The sequence below is a fragment of the Mustela nivalis genome, assembly GCF_964662115.1.
Source record: "Mustela nivalis genome assembly, chromosome: 18".
Taxonomy (NCBI): Eukaryota; Metazoa; Chordata; class Mammalia; order Carnivora; family Mustelidae; genus Mustela; species Mustela nivalis.
The window spans coordinates 17,849,649-17,870,052 of record NC_139037.1 but is presented as its reverse complement, the minus strand read 5'-3'; the positions used below and the strand labels follow the sequence as shown (position 1 = coordinate 17,870,052).

The following is a 20,404-nucleotide window of genomic DNA, read 5'->3' as shown; positions in this document are numbered from 1 at the left end:
CAGACACTCTACGAAGTTCCATGTTTCCAAGACACTAACGCCATTCCTTCTTCCCACCTCCTCAGCCTGGCTGACTTACGGTAAGAGCTTTACTGAGATAGAATTCATATGCCATACAACTTTCCCATTTAAAGTGTACAATTCAGTGGGTCTCAGTATAGCCACAAAGTTGTGTGATCAGCACCACCATTGACTTCAGAACCCCAAAGAGAAACCCTGTACACTTTTGCCCCACCTGCTTCCATCCCCCTGAAATTTACCTTGTGCCTACTATACTTTCGATGTTGTCTGCCCATTAGACAGGCACACTTGCCCCTAGGCAAGACCTATGTGCTATGTTTTCATTACCCATTCAAGGCCCAATGTGGCGCCTGTCTTTCAGGAGTGATAGGAGGGACTGACCATGGTGACAGCATCTGGCTGCCCTGACTGTGCACTTGGCACGGGGCCCTGTCCTTATACTCCATATACATCTCGAAGAGATGCTATTAACATTTCTGACTGTACAACTGAGGACAAACAATTTGCTCAAGGTCACAAAGCCAGTAGGTGGCTGAGCCGGGATTAGTTCCCCAGTGAGCTCTGTTCCATCTGTAGATCATCTCTGCCCATACACTCCATGCACTGCTCTCACCTTTTAGTCCCAACTCTCTTCTCTTCTTATTAGGGTCACTGTGACCTCTGAATGGGAAATCCAAGTGAAAAGCTGTCTGACTTTATTTCAATCTCTTGGCCACATCTGGCATTCATCACCCCTTCTTTTTCAGGTTCTCTGCTGGGGCTGCCCACCTTTCAGGGGGTGTCTTTCACCTTTCCGGCAGGAACCCTGGCTTATCTGGAGCCTCTCCTGGGGGAGGATCTCATCTCGGGCTTCTGCTCTTCCTGACTCAATGCCCTCTTAGAGGCAGCAGCTGCACTTCTACCCTGATTCCCAAAGTGGTCTCCCAAGCTCAGACTCACCTGAGCATCAAAAATCGCCTCTAGGGGGGCGCCTGGGTGGCTCAGTGGGTTATGCCGCTGCCTTCAGCTCAGGTCATGATCTCAGGGTCCTTGGATCGAGTCCCGCATCGGGCAGGGAGCCTGCTTCCTCCTCTCTCTCTGCCTGCATCTCTGCCTACTTGTGATCTCTATCTGTCAAATAAATAAATAAAATCTTAAAAAAAAAAATCGCCTCTACATCGCTATTCAAATGGCTCACAGCTCCCTCGATCCCATTTTTCTCCTTTCTCCAACCTTCTCTTCTGCATTCCACTATCATTTCACTCTGCCACTGACACAGTTGCCTATACCAGCGGTGAGGACATGGGCTTCCTCAGCGCCTTATGCAATCTCTCAAGTCCTATCGCTTCCTCTTCCTAAGATTCCCCCACGATGACCCTTGCCCATGCCAAAGGCAAGCAGACATCACCTCTGACCCGCATTCCTTATAAAACCTGGCAAGTGGTTCTTCCCCCTTCTGGTGCGGCCCCCACTTCCGATCTCCTTTTGCCACTGCGCGTGCACTCTAAAGCATAAGTTCAATTGTTTCCCTCACCCATCCCCTCACTCAGGACAAAGCACTTCCTCTCTGGCTTTTGCAATCCCTCCAGACCTGATCTGTAACCTTCCAGCCACACTCCTTGCCACACCACAGTTAGTGATGAATGACTTGCGGCTCCTGGAGGACACCATCTACCTCTGCACCCGCAGTTTCATGTGACTGATGACTGGCCGAGCCCAGCCTGGAGTCTTGCTTTCTTCTTCCCTTAAGAGACAGTCTCTTATGGAAAAAAATGTTGAAATGCAGAAGGAAATGTTGCAATGAAAAGAACACAAGCAACTCAGAACAGAGAGGGATAGAGAGTTCTGGAAGACAGCCAGCATACCATACATGTGAGCCCTCCAACCATGATCCCCAAGCATTTAATTTGCTGGCTCACCTGGTCCTGAATGTTAATTATATTTCTTTACAACAGGAAAGGGATGTCCTGACTGGCCCAATTGTCGGATAGAGGCTCCATTACAAATTACGAAATGAGCATCAGCTGAATTGTGACTGAATAATCCAGCTAGCCATATGCTTTTCTCCATTTTCTCTGAGTAAGAAGAGAGCTAATCTATAGAAAAATCCTGGAAACAATGACCAACCCAGTAGCCCCAACCCAGTAGCAATGAGAACGCCTTAGACTTATTATCATGTCTAAGTATCATTTTTCTAATAAAAAGAACGAGGTCTCCTAAAAGAAATGAGGACTCTAGGTCTGGGTCAGGAAATGTATAAGATAAGATTAGAAGATATCGTTATCTCTGAAGTAAGGAAAGCTCTCAAAGGCTACAGGATTGTGTCAAAAAGACTCAACAGCCTATTGAATAAGCTCCCACTGGCCAAGGGATAGTTTGAACTTTAATAAAAAGATTAAAAGACAAAAATATATCAAAATCCATATGTGCCTCATGATACTATACCAAGAAAAAGAAAAAGAACAAACCTCCTTTGTCCTCTGAAGGATGCTGGAGAACCAACTCATTATTTTGAAAACTAAGAAATATAGGAAAGAATCAAGCATTTAATCCTACCTCACTAATATAGACCGTATTTCAGGGTAACAAAGCAATTGATTAGTGGAAGTCTCCTTGGATAGAAATATTCAAGCTAGCAATCAAAGAAGGAAACAAGGAATTAGCATTTTTTTTGCAACACCTTCTGAAATCATAATTCTAGGCGATAAATGTTGATGATTTTTATGTCATAAAAAGAGAAACAACTAGATATTACGTGCTTCCCGATGGAAGTACAAAATCACCTATTAAATATTCTTTTTTCCAAAAAAGCTAAACTAGACTCTAATCAAGCCCCTACATCTAACTACCAATTTACAGGAAAAACACAGGACAGAGGTATGTATCTAACTATACAGCAAGGGTATAAGCAAAATTGAGATGGTGGGAAAAACCCATAAATCAAATGACCCAGATTCTTCAATAAGTGAAAGGAAAAGTAAGAGAGACAAAGAACCCATGTATTAAAAGACCCGAGGGGCGCCTGGGTGGCTCAGTCAGTTAAGTGGCTGCCTTCGCCTCGGGTCATGATCCCAGGATCCTGGGATCAAGTCCCACATCTGGCTACCTGCTCGGTGGAGAGCCTGCTTCTTTCTCTCCCTCTGCCTGCTGCTCTGCCTACTTGTGCTCTCTATCTCTCTGTCAAATTAAATCAATAAAATCATTTTTTTAAGATTTTATTGATTTTATTTGGCAGATAGAGATCACAAGTAGACAGAGAGGCAGGCAGAGAGAGAGAGAGGAGGAAGCAGGCTCCCTGCCAAGCAGAGAGCCTGATGCGGAGCTCGATCCCAGGATCCTGGGATCATGACCTGAGCTGAAGGCAGAGGCTTTAACCCATTAAGCCACCCAGGTGCCCCAATAAATAAAATCTTTTAAAAAATCCATAAAAGACCGAGACAGCATTAACCAGCTAAAATGTATAGATCATATCTGGATCCTGATTGAAACAAATAATATTTTTAAAATTTTAAAAATTTGAGGTGATGTGAGAAATCTGAACACTAAATGGATAGTTGATGACTTTAACAAATTATTGTTTCTTTTATTTATTTATTTTTTAATTATTGTTTCTTTTAAAGGAGGAATAACAGCATTGCGGTTATTTTTTTTAATGTAAAATTTTTTTTTAATTAGTCATGACTTTTTTTTTTTAAGATTTTTTTATTTATTTCTCAGAGAGAGAGAGAGCATAAGCAGGCAGAGTGGCAGGCAGAGGCAGAGAGAGAAGCAGGCTCCCTGTGAGCAAGGAGCCTGATGTTGGACTTGAACCCAGGGCCCTGGGATCGTGACCTGAGCCGAAAGCAGCTGCTTAACCAACTGAGCCACCTAGGTGGCTGAAATGATGCGTTGTCTGGGATTTACTTCAAAATAATTTATTTTTTTTTAAGATTTTATTTATTTATTTGACAGACAGAGATCACAAGTAGGCAGAGAGGCAGGCAGAGAGAGAAAGGGAAGCAGGCTCCCTGCTTAGCAGAGAGCCTGATGTGGGGCTCGATCCCATGACCCTGGGATCATGACCTGAGCTGAAGGCAGAGGCTTTAACCCACTGAACCACCCAGGCGCCCCTTACTTCAAAATAATTTAGAAGTTGGGAGGGTAAGTGAAACTAAAAGCTATTTAGTGATAATTGTCGTAATGACAAGAATTGATCATTGTTATAGTTAAATGATTATTAGAGACTCGTGATACTATTCCTTCTAATTTGTATATATTTGACAACATCAGTTTAAAATAATTTTAGGGATGCCTGGGTGGCTCAGTGTGTTGGGCCTCTGCCTTTGGCTTGGGTCATGATCTCGGGGTCCTGGGATCGAATCCCACATCGGGCTCTCTGCTCAGCGGGGGGCCTGCTTCTCTCTCTCTCTCTCTCTCTCTCTCTGCCTGCCTCTCTGCATATTTGTGATCTCTGTCAAATAAACAAATAAAATCTTTAAAAAATAGTTTTAAAGAGGAAAGAGGAAGGGGAAAATTCTGGACGGCAGAGCTGGAGCCTCACTCGCACCTGAATGCTCCACATCCAGCCAGACAAATTACTAGCAATGTTCTTGGGCTGATCCCTGGGTCAAAGCTGAGAGTTGAGGCTCAGAACTATGGTAATGCCTGAAATAGCTGCTTGGCTCACCTATAAAGCCCAGGAGCTGGCACATAGTAGGCCTTTAGGCAATGTTTCTTTAATGAGCAAACAAACATCTGAACATCAAAGTAGCATACATATGCTCCTAATGCCTGAAATACATCCGAGAACCCCACTTATGGCAAGCCTCTGTGGAAGGCAGTGCTCCAGCCCATCAAGTTTTCCACTATCACCCCTCAGTCTGTAATTATATATTTACTCCACTTGAAAATAACAGTAATGGGGCACCTGGGTGGCTCAGTGGGTTAAGCCTCTGACTTCGGCTCAGGTCATGATCTCAGGGTCCTGGGATCGAGCCCCGCATCGGGCTCTCTGCTCAGCGGGGAGCCTGCTTCCCCACCCTCTTTCTCTGCCTGCCTGTCTGCCTACTTTTGATCTCTGTCTGTCAAATAGATAAATAAAAATCATTAAAAAATAACAGTAACTGGGGCGCCTGGGTGGCTCAGTGGGTTAAAGCCTCTGCCTTCGGCTCAGGTCATGATCTCAGGGTCCTGGGATCGAGCCCCACATCTGGCTCTCTGCTCAGCAGAGAGCGTGCTTCCTCCTATCTCTCTCTCTCTCTGCCTGCCTCTCTGCCTACTTGTGATCTCTGTCTGTCAAATAAATAAATAAAATCTTAAAAAAAAATAACAGTAACCTTGGCTGGCTCAGTTGTAAGAGCTAAATGCTTTATATGAATTATCTTGTTTAACCTTCATAACCAGCCCATGAAGTACGTGCCATTATGATTACCACTTTACAGACAATAAAACTCTGGACAGAGGTTACATGGCAGTGCCAAGAAGTAGTAAGCCTACATTTGTAACTTCTATGCTACACTGATCTCTTAATGTCTTCCCCTGCCCACACCGACCTCCACCACAGGATTATGAGGGTCAAGAGAACATCATTCAGCAAAATACCTCAGCCCCTATCACAGTGCCTGGCAGAAAACGGATGCTTCCTAAATATATACTGGATGAATCAAAACATTCAGAGTAATACTGTAGGATTTCTCTTTGTGTATCTCTCACCCACTTCATCTTCCCCACAATTTCCAGCACAAGACTCAGCCCCCAGAAGGTACTCTACATATCCAGAAATGCTCAGAGTTAAAAGTGCTCTCATGACCACCCAACTCTGTCCCTTCAATTAACCTCTCCAGGTTTTTTCTCCTACCTCTGAGCATAGAAAATGAAGCAATGAAGCAAGATGGACAACAGAGAATATATGAACTCTGAAGGTCCTCAAAGACTGAGTTCTAGAAGAAGAGGTTAGTAGCAGATGCCTTTCTCGAGTGGGATTCCAGGAAGAAAGCCCAAGGGTGTGGTGGAAGGTCTGCATCTGCCCTTCCTTGAAGAACAGGACCCTCTGCCCAGTATCCTGTGCCTTCTGGGAACTGTCCAACACCTGAAACATCTTCTTTGGAAATCTTGTCACTTCAGGACACACAGAGGCAAAACAACAACAACAAAACAGCACCAAAGGCCTCTGGTATCACCCTTAGAAACAGAGAAGGACTTTCTGTAGAGGATAATGGGGTTTCTGGTCACTCCTCCTGCTTCTGGTTATCCCCGGCCCCTGAGTAGTCTTGGCTATCTCCAGCATACAAGGTCCCCCAAATCCCAAACTCTATGCCAAGAAACTTCTAGGAAAATAGCACAGACAGCCACAGGAGCTGTAATTGGTGGAGGGGACAACATTCTAGCCTACCATGATCACCATGGAGGCTCTAAGATGGGATGCTACTGGGCCTGGGCCTTGAAGGGTGGGAATCACTGGGCTTTGTGGGGAAGAGATGGATACAGAAGGAATGGCAAGTGCAATGTAGTGAAAGCAAGAGCTAACATTTATCTAGCACATATTCTGTGTTTATTGCTGGGCTAAGTGTTTAAACGTAAAAGCTTGCTGACATCTCACAACCTTATGAAATAGGTGATGATACTATACCAGATGAAGAACCCAAGGCCAAGAAGTGTTGAATAACTCATCTAAGGTAACCCGGTAATTGGCAGGGCTGGGATTCAAACTCCTATTTTTCCAACCCCAGGGTCCACCACACTGTGGGCACCAAGAGTTGAGGGGGATGGCTTGTGTGAGGGAAAGGAGTATGTGTGGAAGAGCAAGGGAATCCTTGAATGTGACCCTAAAGGTCTAGATAGGGTGCCACAAGGCAGGCCATGTGCTGAGCAGGGCTGCAGGAGGAATGGCCTAACACATCTATGGAGGATAATGGTGGAGGGGTTGCTGGGAAGATGGGAACCCCAAAAGCACTACAGGAAGAGGAAGGACAGGCTGCAGCATGAGTGAGGAAAACCTAGAAAAGAAACAAGTTTACCAAATGCCAGTTGGCCATCAACTGTGTTCACCTTCAGATTTAAGCAAAGAAAGATCTCCAGTCCCAGTCAGTCCACAAAACTCATATTAAATACCAACTGTGTGCCAGGCCCTGCCCTAGGCAGCCTTCCTCTGTTTTTCCTCCTTTTCCCAGTGACGATAGTCAGATTGCTGGCAGGCTCCCACAATACGGTACCCTAAGATGCTCTCCTCTCCTTCCCATTTGCACTCTTATAAGGCAGACAAATAGCTTTCCTCAGACGTTTATGTTAAAACCCAGAATTATTGCATTTTAACTTCAATAAGTTTTAAAATTTTAAAGTATCTATTTTCCCTTTACTGGTTCAATTTACAAGATAAACAGCTGATTTTTAAAAATTGAATCCTTGGGGCACCTGGGTGGCTCAGTGGGTTAAATCCTCTGCCTTCAGCTCAGGTCATGATCCCAGGGTCCTGGGATGGAGCCCCACATTGGGCTCTCTGCTCAGCAGGGAGCCTGCTTCCTCCTCTCTCTCTCTGCCTGCCTCTCTGCCTACTTGTGAGCTCTGTCTGTCAAATAAATAAATAAAATATTTTTTAAATAAATAAATAAAAATGGAATCCTCTTTTAACCTCAATCAGTTTTTGATGAGAAATTTTTCTCCAGAGGGCAAGTGGTCCTTCCCTCCAGCCGCCATCCATGGAGCCAGCAGTACTTCTGCTCAAGGGTATCTCCTGAGGGTCAGAAATGGGAACTTTACATCCCAACCACAATGCCCTTCACTATCACCAGGGGAAATGGGGGCTCAGCGACATCTCTAATTCAGTAACTCTGTTGCAGCTCTGCCTTAGGAAGTCAATCCCACTTTGGAGCTGAAGAAAGGGGAACTAAGATTCTTATCATTCTTGTGTTTCAAAAAAAAAAAAAAAAAATCCTGTTCCAACAGGCAACCTTCTCGCTGAGGAGGTGGGATTTATTAGCCAAATACAAGTGTAGGAATTTCCAAAGTTGGAGGGCCACCTCTTGCTCTCCAAATTACTGCCTTCAGGAGACTCTGTTCAGCCAGGGGTTTGGCGATGGGAGCAAACTCTCACTAGGTTGGCTAAGCAATTCCCCAGGAAGGCTCACCACGCCGGCCAAGGCTAAGACACAGTGATCCCAAAAGCCTTGGTTATGTTAGGTGGAAGCGGGGGCTTCTCCGCTTAGCTTCTCTAAGCGTTGCCACGGGGCCTTTCTTGGACTACGTCAGGGTAAAGAGTTTTGTATGGGCACTTCTCACACCACCGATCAACCACTCTCGAGAAACCCTCTTTTTCAAACTACACGGCAGGCTTAAGAGGGAAGCGGAGGCCCCAGCAGACGCCAACCACCGCGGTTCTCAAAGCCTTGGTTATGTCTGGGCCCGTGTGGAGCCGCATCTGGAGGGAGATTCCCTTCCTGGGCGCCCGCCATCGGCCGCTGGATTCCCAGCAAGGCCTCTCAGGCCCTTCGAGAACCCCCGCCTCCGGCTTCCCCGCCCAGATCTCGGAACCCTCAGGCCCGGGCCAGTCTCCTTGCCAGCCTTTCAAGGCCCAAGCTCCCGGCCCCGCGGCTCACCCTCCAGCGTCTCGCACTGCACCAGATTGAGGTAGTCCGCCTGGCTGAGTACTCCGGCCTTCAGGCCGCGCACCAGTCCCTCCAAGTAGCCATTGTCGACATTGAAGTAAAGCTCCGGGAAGAACGACATGGCTGCGGCGGGGGAGGCGAGATCGGAGAACCCCGATCGCCGGGTGGACAGCTTGATTCCAAGATCAGCTGACTCTGCGCCAGCAGCGGGCTGTCAAGCGGGTCAGGTGACGCGCGACCGCCTCACGTGACCACAAAGGGGCGGGACTCTGAGTGGCGCCCGGCTTCCGGGTGGTTTCCTCCGAAAGCATTGCGCAGGTGTGGGCCCTCTGGCGCCTGCGCGGCTGGGTAGGCGTGCGTCTCGCTACCCGCCTTAACCAGCTTGGAGTGTCTGAGGCCCGCCGCGTGGTGGCGCACGTGGCCGCGTGGATTCGATTGGGCCCTCTAGCTTTACACCACGGTCTAGGTTAGCTGACCCTGAGGCGCAGGCCGAGTAAAGATGGTAATAAACGGTGCTTCTTATGCTTGGAAATGTTCCAGACTGCTGAGGCCGTCTTCCCTCGAAGGGAACTACGGTTCGGGGGGCAGGCTTCGCTGAGATCACAGGTCAAGTTAGCCTCAAGCAGGCCCTGGAGCCTAACGCTAGCTGGCCTGCCGGGAGTTCCAGGCCGTGCATGCACTGCGCACTGCACCCGCATTTCTTGTACGAGATTCTGGAGGGCTGGAGTCCGGCCTTTTTGCCTCCCCACCGGCGCCTGGCACCGTAAGACCATGCATGTAAGTGATTCAGATGATGGGTAGCCTAGACCTTGGGGTAGGGGTGTGTGTGTTCGCGTGTGATTTCTTGGCTTGGTGGCAACCCCATCCCTACTGTGACCTCCATGACCTCCCACCTCCGACGGCCATGTTTGAAATAACGCCACAGCCTTGGGTTTGGTCCCAGCCTTTATTCACTACCCCATGTAGAGCCCCGACGTTCGCCCACTAGGTACGGCTGCAGGGGTTCATGGCAGTACCCAGCTTCCGGCAGTAGCAGAAGGCGTTGAAGAAACGGCAGTAGCATGTGGCACATGGGTCGCAACATGGTACCTGGTGTCCCAGACAGGATTCATGCAGCCTTACGCAGCGACGTGGGGAGCGTGACTCTCGGCCCTCTGGATCTAGTACCTACAGGAGTGAGGGAGCAGGATTGCAGGCATGGGCCTTTGAAGGCAGGTCCAGGGATGTCACCTGCCCCAATCCAAGCAGGATGGCCGTGGAGCATGGAGACAGTAGTCTACAGTATCACCCCGGGGGAGGGGTCATGTGGTGAAGAGAGGGGATGACACCTGATGTCCCCTCCCAAGGCCTGTGGCCATCCCCCCTTCTCCTGGGCGGTTACCTCTGACAAGGCCTCAGCCTCCTGCAGCAGAGCCTCTCCTGACTGTTCTGCAGCTGTCCTTTTCAGCGAGGACTGCAGGCCCAGGCCTGGAACAGGTGATGTGAGGGCAGAATCCCCTCCCTCCCCATGCATTAAACACCCACCTCCAAGGTCTGGGATTGGGAAAGGGCAAGGAGGGCTCATACCAAGCAGGATACTTTGTGGCCAGAGGGTATCCAGGCTCCACCCAGCTCCACCCCTGCCCATACTGACCTGGGAGCTCTGGGAACAGGGCCTGGTCAGGACTTCTGATGCCTTCCAGTGGGGCCAGGCCGATGCCGGCCCCCTGCATGGGGGGCAGTGCCAGCAGCAGGGCACAGCTCAGCAGCACTGCAGGCAGCATGACCTGGCCAGCAGTGAGACCCACCACTTAGTCCTTCCTCACCCTTGCACCCTCCAGGTGCCCAGCCCCAGACAGAGACTTCCCAGAGAACAGGGGTCTCTGCCCAACCTGAGGACTTACCTCTGCTTGCTGGATCCTTGCCTGGAGAGTTTCTGGCCACTCCGTGCCCTCAGCTTATATGGCAGGGTCTAATGAACGCCCCACACGTGACTGCTGCCTGCAGCCAAGACATAAGGGGCCCTCGCCAGAGGGTGGGGGCACAGCTCGGGCCTCTCTCCCTGCAACCTGGGCTGTTGGATGCTCTCTAAGAGGTGTGCCCCACTCCGATTTGGGGTGAGGTCCCCAGGTGCCAGTCAAAGTTTGGGAGCAAGGTAGGGTGCCCAGAACCCCCAAATTTCTGCAGGACAGGGACCTGGGTAGGGGCGGGGAAGTCGTACAGGCCAGAGCCATTAGCAATAACAAGGCAGGCAGCCCTGAGATCTTAATTTAATTTGTGGCCCCGGAGATGCTCACTCAGATCCTGTGTGGCGTGTTGTTTCCTTTGCTTCCAGGAACTTTAGTCAAGGGCACTGAAGAGGGTGATGGGCCAGTGGCCAGAGTGGGGTGCAGACCTGGACCCTGGGGGTTTTTTTGGAGGGAAAGGGGAGGGGAGAGGTCCACTTAGCCAAAACCAAGCCCTCCTGCCTCCATTCCTGGTCCTTCCTCCCCTCCCCTTTGTCCCTCCAGACTTCTCGAAGACCCCCCACCCCTGCTCCTTCTCCCAAACCCTTTTCCGCCTGGGCTTCCTGGAAGCCAAGGAAGCAGAACGGACTGTTCCCTGGGTGGGCGAGCAGCTTCAAAGTAAAAAGCTTTCAGGCTGCCTGTCTCATTAGTGCTAATGGCTGTTCCCATCCGCCCTGTGTTGTCAGGCCTGTGCCCACGCCTGGTCTCATCAGCAGGAGGCCAGGGTGAAGACTGCCCTTTTGTGACGGCGGGAGGACACACAGGACTCCGCTTGCCCCTGCCTGCCCTCTGCCTTCTGGGGGGCTCTCTAACACACACTTGCCCATCAGGAAAAGAGGTACAGGCTGAATTACCTTCAAGGCCTCAGTGTACAAACCGAGCTGGCCTGAGACAGTATAAGTTTGAAGAAGCTGTTGGGGTTTTTGGTCTAGGTTCACACAGGCTATTCTGGCCAGGACGAGGAAGACGGGTGGAAACTGTATGCTGTCGTCTGACAGCCGTTAGCCTTCAGTACCAACAGTCAGTGTTGGGGTTCAGTTGCATGGGGAGGGGCTGCTCTGCAGAGGGCGGGGCTGTGGCAGCTGCTTTCACAGATGGGCACTGATGTCTGTTCTGGTAGCAGGCTAGCACTGGGCTCACTTGTGGCTGGCACAGGGTCACAGTCCTATGAGCTCCCAGGATCACATACTACTTCCCTGAGGAGATGGCCCCAGGATAATCCAGAAAAGGGCTATCCCCATTTCTCCCCCGACAATGCTACTGGCTATTTTGGTGACAAATAGCCGCAAAGTAGACCTGGTGTCAAGGTCTCCCTGGCAACTAACATTGACCCTTCTTTTCCAGAGGCTAGAGCTGGGCCCTGTTGTCGACCCCAGGGCTTTCTCTTCTCAGAGTGGTGCAGGGTGAAAGTATGGGGCACTAGATATCCTTCCATCTTGGTGGGGCCAGTTGGGGTTCAAGAAGAGCCATACATCAAGTGCACCCAAGACACTTTCCCCCAAGCCCTGGCCCCTGGCCCCATCCTTGGAGATTCTGGCTGAGGAGTTGGAGGTGGGAAACAGGGAGTGCATGTGGGTTTTGGAAAAGCACCTCAGGTAATTTGAGGTGGAGGCTGTGAGCACTTGGCTGGGCCTGGTCCGCACCATGCTAGGAACAGTTGTCCGTGTTTGGGGGCCATGCTGGTGGTCCCACCCAGGCACTCAGTGTCCGCTCCTCTGCAGAGCAGTGCCTGTCTTCCCCTGTGTGGGTGCAGGTGAAGACCTGGGCAGTGATGGGCAAGGGCTGAAGCTCTCCCAGGGGTAGCCCCAGTCCCTCGTCAGGTCCGATGGGTGAGACATTCAAGAAAACCAACTATTAACATAGGAGGATAATGAGAGAAATATAAACATTGGATAGTTGATGTCATCAAGGAATAATTGTTCATTTTTTTTTAAGATTTTATTTATTTATTTGACAGAGAGAAATTACAAGTACACTGAGAGGCAGGCAGAGAGAGAGAGAAGGAAGCAGGCTCCCTGCTGAGCAGAGAGCCCGATGCGGGACTCGATCCCAAGACCCTGAGATCATGACCTGAGCCGAAGGCAGCGGCTTAACCCACTGAGCCACCCAGGCGCCCCTAATTGTTCATTTTTAAAGTTGTGATCATGGTATTGTGGTTCCAAGTGGCTTATTTTTAGAGAAATATAATGAAGTATTTGTTGATAAAATGATATGAAATAATCCAAGGGAGAGGGAGTAGCAGGACATGATATGGATGAAATAAAACTGTTCATGAGTTGGTAATTTGTTGAAATTGGGTGATGATTACGTGGGCTCCGTTATCTCATGACTGCTCTCCTTGTTTATGTTGGAAAATCTTCGTAATAAAAGTTAAAAACAAAGAGAAATATTTAAAATGCAATGGGATAAATGCTTTGATAGAAGAGTACCCCCGGAGTGTGTAAGACTAGGAGAGGCACCTACCCCAGCTGAGGGAGGAGCCGGAAGTTGGCTGAGAAGGCTTTCTGGGAGAGGAAGCTTTTACTCATTCATGAAGCTTGAGTAAGAGTCAAGGGTGGCGCCAGACAAGGGACAATGTAAGTTTCCTGGACCCATGGTTGGCACATGGCTTACCAAGCTGCCTAATTCTACAGCTTAACACTAGTACAGGCTCTGCTCCAAGCCTGGTTCCTGCCCAACGAGCCCCAGCCTGGTGAGCCGTCAATAGATGCTTTTCTCCCCGCCCCGCTCCCCGCCCAGGGTCAGAGAGTTGGCTACCTCCAGAGTTGATTCAGTCAGTGAGTCAATCAGCAAACATCTGTAGCCACCTCCACACTGTATCACTGCGGTGAGTGTGCACCGGCCCAGACCATAGGCACAGGAGCCCAGTAGCTCTCATGCCACCCAGCAGTCCGGAGGAGGAAATCAACATTTGTTTATGTCCTTTCCCACCCACCTTCCTTCTGCCCTTCAGCACGATGTTGACTAGGACCCCTCCTACCACCACCGAATTAGCCCAAAACATTGCCCATGGGTTTCTGGTCATAGCTTTCCTTCTATATCTATATCCATATCTATATTTGTACCTCTATCTAAAGTGAAATTTCCGTTGGCTTATCAAATTTTATTTGTTTTTGCAAATAACCAATCTTTGGCTTGATTTATCAGATTTTGTTACAATTAAGTTTCTGCTTTCCTCCTCTTTTCTATTTCCCTTGGGTTTGTTGATCCGCACATTGATCTTTCCTCCTGATGAACACAGTTGCCTACATCTAGTAGTCTATAAAAGGCCCGCTGGGAGCCCGTTTCGTCTGTTAATGAGTTTAAATACTGTGGGGGTGATTTTATTGGTCAGAAACTGATGTTCCCAGGATCACGCTTGTTGACAAAAAGACCTTCGGAAATGTTCTGGGTGGCGGATTTGGGAGAACTGGGGGGAGCCAGAGCCTGGGGAGGGATCCTGATTTTGGAGAGAGGAAGAGGAGAATGTGGTTGTCTTGTGCCAGAGATCCAAGTATGAGGAGGAGAAGGGGGATTTGACCCCTACCTCTCCTCTTTTCTCTCCTCAAGGTAACCCTCACCTACCAACGTACTGTTCCTACTTTGTCCAGCAGGGGGCAGCAGAGCACCCACTGGCTCTCCCAAACCAACTTTGTTCTGAAAACCAGACCCCTTCCTGGCACATTGCGCCTGTCCCTGTGGCTCATCTGTAGGACCTCCAAAAGGCAGAGGTTGCCTGGAGAGGTGTGGTCCCCTCAATTATGCAGAGAGAGGAATCAGGATGGATGGAGGTTTATTTCAGGCTGGCATCTTGAGCCCTCAGCTGGAAGGGATCACACCATGATCAGGTGCTTCTAGAAGAGTCGTGTTTGTCGCATGAATGCCGAGTGCCAGCGCATGCCGATCTCCCATTCGTGCAAGAGCGTTTTATTGACTGCATGTTACCTGAAAAGCATTATGCCAAGGCTTCCGGACCTGGAGGGTAGGTCAGAGCCCATGGTGACCTGAAACTCCTGATTCTGAGGTCAGACAAGGTTTGTGGGCTTTCCTGTTGCAGTGAAAGTGTGGGCTGGAGCCAAGCCAAGGGAGAGTGGAACAGGGTAGAGAGACTGCTGATGGACGGACTACAAGGGGGCTCAGGCCCAGAGACACCCTTTATCCTCAGGCCTTGCTCCAACTCCCAGTTCCCCTCCCCCTACAGTCCTCCCTTTCAGTGCTGGAAGTTGGCTCTTTATTAGGGGTCCCCAGAACAGCTGAGCTGTGGTTGGAGTGTTTAGAGGAAAATTCACATAGGCCCAGGGGTGCCAGAGACAAATAGGCCAGCTGGTCTGGTTCAGAGGATGTGGCTTGCCGTTTGGATGCTTGGCCCCGCTGTTGGCAGAGGCCGTCCCAAACACCGACCCCAGCCCCCTCTGAAGACATCTACAACCCCATGTCCACTCCCAGATGCCTGCAGAAGTAGCCGGTCCTTCCTCCCACGTGCCAGGCCCTACCTTTCAGTGCAAAATAGTCTGTTTCTAGGGGGGCTGCTGCACCCCACCTGTGTCTCCGGGGAATTTCTCACTGTCCGCATGTCCAAACAGGCAGACATCAGCCTCCACACTCACATGAAGCCCACACAAAGTGGTGAGGGGCTTTTTCCATTCCAGGTGATGAGAGGACCCTGGAATTTAACATTTATTTATTTATTTATTTATTTGACAGAGAGTGCACACGTGCACAAGCAGGGGGATGCGGGGCTAGATCCCAGAACCCTGGGATCACAGCCCAAGCCAAAAGCAGATGCTTACCCTACTGAGCCACCCCGAGGCACCCCAAGAGGACCCCTAAATTTATTTTTTAAAAAGATTTTATTTGTTTGTTTATTTGACAGAGAGAGAGAGAGCGAGCACAAGCAGGGGAAGTGGCAGAGGGAGAAGAAACATGCTCCCCACTGAGCAGGAAGCCCAATGCGGGGAGCCCGATGTGGGGAAGGGCTAGATCCCAGGATCCAGGGACCACGACCCGACCTGAGCCGAAAGCAGCTGCCCAACCGACTGAGCCACCCAGGTACCCAAGGACCCCTGAATTTAACAGGATCTCCAGGTAAGTGCACTGTGAGTCTCCAGCAACCCCTCAGAGACATGGCACTGTTGGGTTGGGAAGGGGGTTCCCAGGATGTCCCATTCATTGTTTCTAACCATCCCGATAGAAGGGAGCAACCCAACCCTCTGGGGATGTTCAGTGGCTCAGCTGCAGCCTGGGAACAAAGGTGTTTTCAAAATAGGAACCATCAGGCTACCTAGGAATGATTCTTGTGCTAGGAAGTAGCCTTTTCTTCTTCCTTCCTTTCTTTTCTTTTCTCTCTTTTCTTCTCCTTTTTTCTTTTCTCTTTTTCTTTTCCTTCCTTTCTTTCTTTTCTTTTCTCTCTCTCTCTTTCTTTCTTCCTTTTCTTCTTTTCTTCCATCTCTTTCTTTCTCTTTTCACCCTCTTTCTCTTTCTTTTTTTTTTTTTTTAAAGATTTTATTTATTTATCAGAGAGAGAGAGGGGAGAGAGCGAGCACAGGCAGACAGAATGGCAGGCAGAGGCAGAGGGAGAAGCAGGCTCCCCGCCGAGCAAGGAGCCCGATGTGGGACTCGATCCCAGGACGCTGGGATCATGACCTGAGCCGAAGGCAGCTGCTTAACCAACTGAGCCACGCAGGCATCCCCCTCTTTCTCTTTCTTTCTCCTTTCACTTTCTTTCTCTTCCTCTTTGTGTAGGCTCCAACCAAGCATGGAGCCCAACATTGGGGCACAAACTCACAACCCTGAGATCAAGACCTATGCTGAGATCAAGAGTCAGATACTTAACTGACTGAGCCACCCAGGCACGCCATGAATTACTGTTTCTGCTAAAGCCCCAGGAGCTCTCCAGCTTGCTCATCCCTGCCACTGGGGTTCTGCGCAGGTAAGAACAGAGGCTGCAGAACTCTGGATATAGGTATGGAGACGCTGCCTATTGCACTGGGCATAGGGGTGTGCTGGTACCTGACTCGACAGACTCAGGATGAGTCTGGGTCAGCTAGAGAAAGCAGTGAGAGCTGCGGCAGCTCCCGGGGTTCTTTGGACCTCCTCCTTTGTGCTGTTACCCCTTCCCATCCCTTCTGCCTCCAGCTGCGAAGAAAGCCAGGGAGGTAGACATGTAAGAGCTGGGAGGGACTGAGTCCCACGGGAAGTGGTCATCTGGGGACCTTGGTTGGAAAGGATAACGTTCCAGCTTCAACCTCTGGAACACTGCTCTCCCCCGGGCACCAAGGCCCAGCCCAGCGTGGGAAGAAGAGCTTCCAGGTGCCCCTCCGTCAGCAACCCTGCTGGCCACTTCCCAGTTTTGCCCCTGTAGGCCCTGTGTAAACTGTCTCCATTAAGCCCTAGGTAAGGGTCCTCCTCCCCATCTCTGGCCAAAGCCAGAGTTCGTGTTATGATCTGGCATAGAAGCAAGTTTTCCTCCCTGTCTCAGCCCTTACCCATAGCAAGACTCCCATCCTGTACATTTAATTCTCAGCCGAATATTGAAATAAACCATCCCCATTTTATAGATCAGGAAACAGGCTTACAGTTTAATCACTGTTTTGATCACTCACCTAAGGAGCAGCCGGCCTGCTTTCCTTTCTTCCTTGCATGGTTCAGGGCATATTTTAGAGCTAGAGAGGGATGGTGTGTGTGCACACTCGTGTGCATGTGGTAGCGGTGTGCACACACCCATGCATGCACATGCTGGGGGGCAGGGCAGGGGGAACTCAAACATGCTTCCCTACGGTGTCTCCCCACACACACATGTCTTGGCGGCAGAAGCCATTCTTCCGCCTGCAGAGCTCCCCAGAGGCGCCCAGACCAAAGCAAGCAGCCGCCCCACCCACGTTCCACTCGGCCCCCACGAGGCTGTGAGATCAGTCGGCACCAGAGCTGTGCTGAGTGTCCTTATGCTCTTGGACACATTTCTAAGCAATCTATGAATCAAAGAAGCCACAAGGGAAAGCTAGAAAATGTTTCAAATTGAATTATAATGAAATACACTATATTAAAACTAATGGGATGTGGCTAAAGTAATGCATATATGTAAGTGCCTATGTTAGGAAAGAAGAAGGGCTGAAAATGAATTATGCAAACTTATGTAAGTGGTGGAACGGGGCTGGAGTAAGTAAGTAACTCTCTGTTTACCCGTACCTTGAAGCCTTCACAAGAATTAATTTGAAATGGAGCATCAGGGCACCTGGGTGGCTTAGTGGGTTAATCCTCTGCCTTCGGCTCAGGTCATGATCTCAGGGTCCTGGGATCGAGCCCCACATCGGGCTCTCTGCTTGGCAGGGGGCCTGCTTCCTCCTCTCTGCCTCCTCTCTGCCTGTGTCTCTGCCTACTTCTGATCTCTGTCTGTCAAATAAATAAATAAAATCTTAAAAAAAAAAAAAGAAATGGAGCATCAGCAGAACTGTGAAGGTAAAACAGTGAAACTTCTAGAGAAACATGGATATCTTTATAGCCTTGGACTGGGCAAAGATTTCTGGTTTTTAATGATTTTATTTATTTGTCTTACAGCACAAGCAAGGGGAGCAACAGAGGGAGAGGGAGAAGCAGACTCCCCACCGTGGGGCTCGTTCCCAGGACCCTGGGACATGGGATTGTTGAGCTGAAGGCAGACACTTAATGACTGAGCCTAGGCATCCCTAGGCAAAGATTTCTTAAGCAAAAGACAGAAAGGGGGCCTCTAGCTGGCTCAGTCAGTGAAATGTGCAACTCTTGCTCTCAGGGTCTTGAGTTCAAGCCCCGCAGTGGGCATGGACCCTACTTCAGAAAAAATAAAATAAAATAAAATATTTAAAAACAAAACCAGGGGCACCTGGGTGGCTCAGTGGGTTAAGCCGCTGCCTTCGGCTCAGGTCACGATCTCAGGGTCCTGGGATCGAGCCCCGCATCGGGCTCTCTGCTCCACAGGGAGCCTGCTTCCCTTTCTCTCTCTCTCTGCCTGCCTCTCTGCCTACTTGTGATCTCTGTCTGTCAAATAAATAAATAAAATCTTTAAAGAAAAAACAAAACAAAACCAAAAAACGTAACTCAGAAAGCTCTAAGCATCAATGGTTGATAACTTAGACTTCATGAAAATTAAGAACTTCTGGTCAATAATTAAAGATATTTAAGAAAATGAAAAGATAAGGTACAAACTAGAAAAAAGATGTTTCAATACAATTATTTAAAAAAAGACTCCTGCAGAGTATATAAAGAATTCTGTAGTTATTATAGAAAAAGAACTACAACAGTTCCTTCATAAAAGAGGATTTCCAAATGGCCAACAAGCATGTGGAAAGGTGCTCAATATCACTAAAGAAGTTTAATTCATACAGAAATGTGAATTAAAACAACAAGGGGTACCTGGTTGGCTCAGTTGGTAGAACATCCAACTCTTGATCTTGGGGTTGTGAGTTTGAGCCCACCTTTGGGTGTACAGATTACTTTAAAAATAAATACATAGGGGCGCCTGGGTGGCTCAGTGGGTTAAAGCCTCTGCTTTCGGCTCAGGTCATGGTCTCGGGGTCCTGGGATCGAGCCCCGCATTGGGCTCTCTGCTCAGCGGGGAGCCTGCTTCCTCCTCTCTCTCTCTCTGCCTGCCTATCTGCCTACTTGTGATCTGTCTGTCAAATAAATAAATAAATAAAATCTTTAAAAAAAAAATAAAATAAAAATTAAAAAAATAAATACATAAAAGTAAATAAAGAGGTGCCTTAATTGGGTGGCTCAGTTGGTTAAGCATTTCCATTTATTTATTTGACAGAGACACACAGTGAGAGAGAGAACGTAAGCAGGGGGAGGAGAAGAGGGAGAAGCAGGCTTCCCGCTGAGCAGGGAGCCTGACTGAGCAGGGAGCCTGACATGGGACTCAATCCCAGGACCCTGGAATCATGACCTGAGCCAGAGGCAGATGCTTGACAACTGAGCCACCCAGGGGCCCCTAAGCATTTGACTCTTGATTTTGGCTCAGGTCTTGATCTCAGGGTGGTGAGATCAAGCCACAGGTCAGGCTCCACGCTCAGCACGGAGTCTGCTTGAGATTCTCCTTCTCCCTCTGCTCCTCCGTCCACTCAGGTGTGTGCTCGCATGCGCTCTCTCTCTCAGCAATACATAAATAAAATTCAAAAATAAATAAATAAAAATATTTTAAAAATATTTTTAAAAATAAATTTTAAAAATAAAACCACCACAAGATACCATTATACATAATTACATTGGCTACAATTAACGAGATTGACAAAACCCAGTGTTGGCGAGGATATGACGTAACTAGAACTGGTAAGAGGTAAACTGGAAAACCGCAGTATTCACTGTAACTGCTTCACCTGACCTATGACCCAGCCAGTCCCCTCTTTGGTACAAACCCAGGAGAACTGAGTGTAATTTCTACCAAAGTGCAGGTATAGAATGTTCTTGGCAACTTTATTCATAATAGCTAAAAACTGGAAACCATCCAAATCTCCCAGCACCAGGAAGCTGGATAAACCGAGGTATATGCATACATTGGGAAACCAGGTAGCAAAAACAGAATGAACTTCTGTACACCACAGAGATGAATCTCCCAGACATAATGTTGGATGAACAATGCCGGCCACAGGGGCGCCTGCGTGGCTCAGTTGGTTGGGCGTCTGCCTTCGGCTCAGGTCATGATCCCAGGACCCTGGGATGGAGGCCCGCATCAAGCTTCTTGCTCAGTGGGGGGTCTGCTTCTTCCTGCCCATCTGTTGCTCCCCCTGCTTGTGCCCCCCACCCCACTCACTCTCTCTGTCAAACAAATAAATAAAATCTCTTTAAAAATACACACAGGGATGCCTGGGTGGCTCAGTGGGTTAAGCCTCT

The 20,404-nt window shown here is 49.0% G+C and overlaps 2 protein-coding genes and 1 long non-coding RNA gene across 3 annotated transcripts in view; 1 reads left to right on the top strand and 2 right to left on the bottom strand.

Moving 5' to 3' along the window:
* ATP6V0D1 (ATPase H+ transporting V0 subunit d1) overlaps positions 1–8,834 on the bottom strand; it is a 40,310-nt gene extending 31,476 nt beyond the window's left edge. Inside the window, exon 1 of the mRNA XM_082711927.1 lies at positions 8,571–8,834. Within this exon, the coding sequence (XP_082568053.1) occupies positions 8,571–8,700 (130 nt within the window). The 5' untranslated portion in view covers positions 8,701–8,834. The remainder of the gene's footprint in view (positions 1–8,570) is intronic.
* An 89-nt stretch (positions 8,835–8,923) lies between these two features.
* On the top strand, positions 8,924–16,472 carry LOC309853629. Its single transcript, XR_014305842.1, has 3 exons — positions 8,924–9,356; positions 15,419–15,628; positions 16,286–16,472. It is a non-coding gene; the product is annotated as an uncharacterized lncRNA (long non-coding RNA).
* On the bottom strand, positions 9,432–17,960 carry AGRP (agouti related neuropeptide). The gene is made up of 5 exons (XM_082711931.1): positions 17,729–17,960; positions 10,463–10,559; positions 10,213–10,345; positions 9,961–10,046; positions 9,432–9,746 (listed from the first exon to the last, which is right to left on the bottom strand). The coding sequence occupies exons 3-5, from the start codon at positions 10,340–10,342 to the stop codon at positions 9,564–9,566; spliced, it is 399 nt and encodes a 132-aa protein (XP_082568057.1). The 5' UTR covers positions 10,343–10,345; positions 10,463–10,559; positions 17,729–17,960; the 3' UTR covers positions 9,432–9,563.
* Positions 17,961–20,404: the final 2,444 nt, after the last annotated feature.